Here is a 6000-nt window from a genome sequence, read left to right on the forward strand (position 1 = left end):
AAGACTCAGGCTGTGCTCTCGCTGCGCCCAGTCAGAGGAAGCCTGTGCCTCACCCTGTGTGTCCTCATCCCAGAGCTGAGGCTGCACTGGACGCCACACAGAGAGTCCTGCCGGCTCTAAGGTTCTTGGCGATGTTCTACGGTGAACGCTGCCAGCATGCCGACATGGACATAAGTAACCGCCCCCACCCCAAAACACAGTCAGCACAAAGAATGAAAAGTCTCATTTCCAATCATCAGTTTGGGGAATAGAAAAGTGGCTGTCGCCTGACCGAGAGAAGCCAGTCTCACCCGAGGATGGGGACGAGTGCCTCGCATGCGCAGCCCACGCACCCCACCCATCTGCTCGGCCCCAGTGGTCTGAACAGAAGAGCTGGGAAGCGCGCGGCCGCCGAGCTACCTACCATGTTCTCGGGCCCCTCGCGGCTCCGGGAGATGGGCACCATCTCCAGCTTGGCGTTATTGGGCAGGTTGGCGAATCGCCACTGGAGAGAGAGGTCAAGCACATTCCTCTGAAACCTGCAAAACAGATCAAAGCCTCAGGCTGCCCCCTGACCTGAACACAGCCCAGCACTGCCAGGAGCAGCGTGCAAGCAGACGCCCATGTCTGGCCAGCACTTCCACAGTCCCTGGCGGCAAGGCTGCAAGAACTGAGGGCTGGCCTGAGAGCCTGCAAAGACAGGGTGGGTCCCTGACTCCAGTAGTGGGTCTTCTGAAGGAAAGAGAGTGAGCACTGATACAATTCGAGCAGGAACAGTGAGAACACAGGTCACCTCTGGGGCAAAGCAAGCACCTGCTCCCTCAGACCATGAAGCAGTGATCAGTCCAACTATAAACTCAGAAAATGAAAGCACAGATGGGCACGACTGAAGGGCATGCACCTTGCTCTGCACTGAAAAGTTCTAAGGGAACAAAGCCCTGTTGCTACTGCCCGGAGCTGCAGCACTCCAGCCACTGAGGCCACGCCCCTGTACTGCAGGCCACCGGCCAAAATGACCTGCTCCCGTCCCCCCTGCTTCCTGCTATCCTTGGAAGCAGGGCCACAACCCCAAAGGCCAGTGACAGAGGCAAAGGTTTTAGAGAATCACAAATGGAATGACCTGACCTAAAATCCCCATGGAGAGCCAGGCCCTCACAGTGGCTGGAATATGGGGATAAAGGGCTGAGACCACCATTTCTGGCTCACAAAGCCAGGTCCTCCAACCCTGGAGTGGCCCATCATCTCTCTGTCCATGTCCTGCATGTTTTAGAGCTGGGGACCTGGCAACTTAGAGCCTCCAGCAGATCAAGGAAGAGGCCCACATGGGCCCACAGCCTCCTCTGACCCTCATGTACAGAGCTCCTGGATCCAAAGACGGATGGTTCCTGCAAGGAACTGGTGGGAGGAAAGTGAAGTGGTGAGTCAGGAGGGAAATACCCACGGCCAAGAGGACAGGTAGAGAATCCAGTGACCTCCGAGACACCTGCTGGTCTCCACTGGCAGCCAGCCCTCCTAGGAAGCATGGCCAGGGTTGGGATCAGCCTGCATCACAAACAGGAAACCAAGATGGGAAGTACCTACAGGTAGCCCAGGCCACCCAAAGGCAGTGCTAGGACCACACTATACAGCTCCTGATATTCAGCTCAGATCATATCTTGTCTGTGGACTGAAAGAGTCAGATACCCACACCTGACAAGAGGAGGGATAGAAAGGGGCTTGGGACTTGGAGGCCTTGACACTGTCTCACCTGGGTAGGGGAGGGAGGGTGGTAGCCAGGTGGCCCTGGAGCCTGCCTGACCCTGGGCCCTCCCCTGATCCTCTCTGCTCCCACGAATGCTATGGAAAGGAGAACCACCACTGTTAACCCTACAGATCACTTGGGAGTGAGGAAAGCTCTTGCCCGTAACAGAAAACAGGAGCCGTGTGGTCGTGATTTTATAAGACACAGACAGCGGCCAGAATGAATCACCAGAAGAGTGAATAAGAGAACTTATTTATGCCTCTCGGAAGTCAGACCCTGAGCTCCATTTTTAGTGAAAGTTTAGGGGAAGAGGGGGAACTACAGCACTGGCAAGAGAACATGAGATTTGAACACACAAGGAAGTGGTCACCCAGCAGCATGAATACCAAGATGCCTTTGGAAACAATGGTTTTCTGAACATGCAAAGGGCGTCTGGAAGACCTAAGAAAGAAAGAACTTTGATACCCATCTTCAGCACTTTAGAAATTGCCACACAACAACTTCAACGTTAAGTGCAAGACAGGACAGCAAAGCTACAGAAAACTCGAGAAGGGAGGCACTCGGAGCCCTGGAGATGAAGGGAAGGGGCCTCATGAAGTGTACACACACACACACACACGTGGGCAAGAGGCTGCCTTCCTTGGCAGGAGCAGCAGTTTTTAAACAAATTACACAGTCAGTGGATACAAAGAAAACAAGAGAAAAATCAATATGTGTTGTAAGAGTCCAACCAGGCACCACATGGAAATCTCAGGCAGGTTCAGGGAGAGCAAAGAAAGAATACACAGCTCTGTGACAGGATGCCAGGGGAAGGCCCAGTACAGGCCCTGGGATTCTCCGTGGCTGGGCAGGAGGCAGGGATCTGGGATGACACGGAAGCATGCCTGCTCAGACCTCCTCTATAGAGCCCCACGTGAGAGGCAGCGCGAGCCAGGTCTAGCAGAGCAGTCTCCCACACCTCCGGCTCCTGTCTACCCTTGATGTGAGGACAGCCATACTGTTAAGGATGTGCTTAAGGTAGGAAGCTCCCCATATGCGACAGAAACCCGCACCCACTCGTGTGGGATTTTGACTCTTTCACTGCCCTAGATTCCAGAATCTGGTGAAAGCCCTCTTTTTGGAAAAATGCCTGCACACGAAGACTGGTGCTCCAGGGCCTGAGGCCACCAGAAGCTACCTGCTGTTTGCAGGTTTCTTCCCATTTCTCCATGATCACCTCTTCTTGCCCTCAGAGCCTCACCAGGAACTTACACAACCAAAGGCTCAAAGCCCTCTGCCGTGGTTGGAATATGGCCCCTAAAAAGACATATCCATAGCCAAACCCCCAGAACTCATGAATGTAACCTTATTTGGAGACAGGGCCTTTGCAGATGTAAGATGAGATTATCCTGGGTTATCTGCTAGGCTCTAAATTCAGAGACAAGTGCCCTGATAAGAGACAGAAGAGTTCAGTTCGGTCGCTCAGTCATGTCCGACTCTTTGCGACCCCATGAATCGCAGCACACCAGGACTCTGTCCATCACCAACTCCCGGAGTTCACCCAGACCCACGCCCATCGAGTCCGTGATGCCATCCAGCCATCCCATCCTCTGACGTCCCCTTCTCCTCCTGCCCCCAATCCCTCCCAGCATCAGAGTCTTTTCCAATGAGTCAACTCTTCGCATGAGGTGGCCAAAGTATTGGAGCTTCAGCTTTAGCATCATTCCTTCCAAGGAAATCCCAGGGCTGATCTCCTTCAGAATGGACTGGTTGGATCTCCTGGCAGTCCAAAGGACTCTCAAGAGTCTTCTCCAACACCACAGTTCAAAAGCATCAATTCTTCAGCGCTCAGCCTTCTTCACAGTCCAACTCTCACATCCATACATGACCACAGGAAAAACCATAGCCTTGACTAGACGGATCTTAGTCGGCAAAGTAATGTCTCTACTTTTGAATATGCTATCTAGGTTGGTCATAACTTTTCTCCCAAGGAGTAAACATCTTTTAATTTCATGGCTGCAGTCACCATCTGCAGTGATTTTGGAGCCCAAAAAAATAAAGTCTGACACTGTTTCTACTGTTTCCCCATCTATTTCCCATGAAGTGATGGGACCAGATGCCATGATCTTCGTTTTCTGAATGTTGAGCTTTACGCCAACTTTTTTGCTCTCCTCTTTCACTTTCAAGAGACACAAACACACAAGGATCAGGGAGACAGAGATAAGAGGGAGGCAACCACAAGCCCAGGAACACTTCGCGTCCCCCAAAGCTGAAAGAGGTAAGACAGGGTACTCGCCCAGATCTCTGGAGGGGATGCAGCCCCACCAACCCCGTCATCAGGGGCTTCTGGCCTCCAGGGGGTGAGACAATAAACCCACGTGGGCTGAAGCCCCAGCAGGGCCCTGGGTGAAGGGTGGGTTATGGATTTGGAGCCCGTGGCCTGGCCAAAGCAAACTCACTTCAGGTCGTACTCGTTGGGGTTGAAGTCCTGCCGACGGCACGTGTCCTCCAGGACCTAAGGGTGAGATGAGGGTGTGAGCCACTGTGTCAGGCCTGGTCGCCCCAGGCGGGGGCAGGCAAGTGCCACTCAGGCAGCTGAGGGCACACAGTCCACCTCTTTCAGAGCCCGTTGGCTCCACAGGACAAAGCCTGTAATACAAGTGGTGGACCATTCACTCAGCAGCTCCACACACCTCACCTGCAAATCCTGCTTACTCTCTCCTCACTGGGCCTGCTGTGTCAACTCAGTTCTGCAAGACCTTCCACATCATGCCCTCAACAACTGGCCACCACAGATATCTTCCTACACACTCAGGGACGCCCCTCCACCCCCAGAGAATAATGTTCAAACTCCAAAGAGAGCCAACTCAAGGAGGTCCTGGGTTCCCCACTCGACAGAAACCCCTCTTTCATCATGCTCTGCACATACTGAGTTGCCATTCATCGGCTCAGCCCCCATCCCCACCGTGTTTTCGCGCCGGCCCCTACATAACAGGGCCCAACAAGCATTTCCAACATAACGGGTTCGACATGGGCCAGCTGCCGGGTTAAGGGCAGCAAGTGACTCAGCACACGCCTCCACAGCGCACCGAGCCGGAGGGTGACCCTAGAGTGGAGACATGGGGCCGGAACCCTCGGAGTTGGGCTCGAAGCGCCGCGGGCTCGGATGGGGGTGGCGGGGGCCGCGACCCAAGGCATCCCATCCCCTCAAGGAGGATAGCCAGCCCCCATCCCCATGCGCCCGGAGCCCGACGCGGAAGAGGGAGGGCCCGCCGCGCCATAAGGCCGTTCATTGGCCGCAGCAGGCCCCGCCCCAAGGTTCCCTCTCGGCCCCGCCCCCGCGGCCTTCGCAGCAACCGCAGGAGCGGCGGGCGCCACGTCTCCGCCGCCGCGTCTCCGCCTTTCGCTCGCCCGCCGCCCGCCCGCGGCCGCACCTGCAACAATACGGTGCTCGGCGTCACCTTCACCGTGTGGCGCCGCCCGTTCGGGGCCAGCACCGACACCGCGGAGCCCCCGCCGCCTGCCGGGGCCGCCATCTTCCGCTCACGTGACCCGCTGCCCGCCCGCCAGGCGTCAAACAACTTTATCCGCAACAGCCGGACGCACAGCCTCGCGGCTTCGGGGGCGGGGCCTGGGATGGGGCGGGGCCGGCGCGCCTCCGGGTCCGCCCCTGCGTGGCCACGCCCCGACGCTTTTGCTGGCCCACCCCCACACCCGAGCGCGCGCCCGACACCTGAGCGCGGTCACATCAGCTGGGCCACGTGGCCCTGGGTCCGGGCTTGGGGTGCCCTGGGCTCCCTATCCCCTCCGGCCCGTCTTGGGTCCCACTGCCCCTTTTCCTGCCCCCTATGGTCCCTAGGGGTGAAGCCAGGCTCCCGCACCTCTGTGAAGTGAATGCCTGCCGGCCGAGGGGTGGTGTGAAAGTCTGGGAGCAGCTTTGGGGAAGGGCCCGCCAGAAACTCCAAATCAGAGAGCAGATTCGGTGAAAGTCTGCGACGAGCATTCTGACTCTCCGTGCTCTCACCGTTTCCTGTGACAGAACTTGTCCTCCGATTCCAGCTGCCCAAGTCAGTGGAAGGTACCGGGAGGAGGAGCATGTGGATCCTGCCTCCTCTCAGGAGTGGGTGCTGCAAGGCGCCCTCGTGTAGCTGACACATCCATCTCACCGGCAGCCTCATACTGACCGCATGTGTATGCGAGAAAACGGGAAAGCTTCAGGGTAGCCACAGCTCCAGGGCCACCCTTCACAGTTTGCCTCACAGTCCTATTGGACTGACTGTGCAACCTCAGTGCCTCACCCA

General features: G+C 56.6%; 1 protein-coding gene across 2 annotated transcripts in view; it reads right to left on the minus strand.

Moving 5' to 3' along the window:
• Positions 1-5295, minus strand: part of ASPSCR1 (ASPSCR1, UBX domain containing tether for SLC2A4) — a 28364-nt gene extending 23069 nt beyond the window's left edge. The window contains exons 1-3 of one of the 2 annotated variants that reach the window (XM_018065437.1): positions 5134-5295; positions 4159-4214; positions 404-518 (exon numbers count right to left, since the gene is read on the minus strand). In XM_018065437.1, the coding sequence (XP_017920926.1) occupies positions 404-518; positions 4159-4214; positions 5134-5235 (273 nt within the window). In that variant the 5' untranslated portion in view covers positions 5236-5295. The remainder of the gene's footprint in view (positions 1-403; positions 519-4158; positions 4215-5133) is intronic. The other variant, XM_018065438.1, reaches the window with a different exon arrangement.

This window comes from Capra hircus, chromosome 19, assembly GCF_001704415.2.
Source record: "Capra hircus breed San Clemente chromosome 19, ASM170441v1, whole genome shotgun sequence".
Classification (NCBI taxonomy): Eukaryota; Metazoa; Chordata; class Mammalia; order Artiodactyla; family Bovidae; genus Capra; species Capra hircus.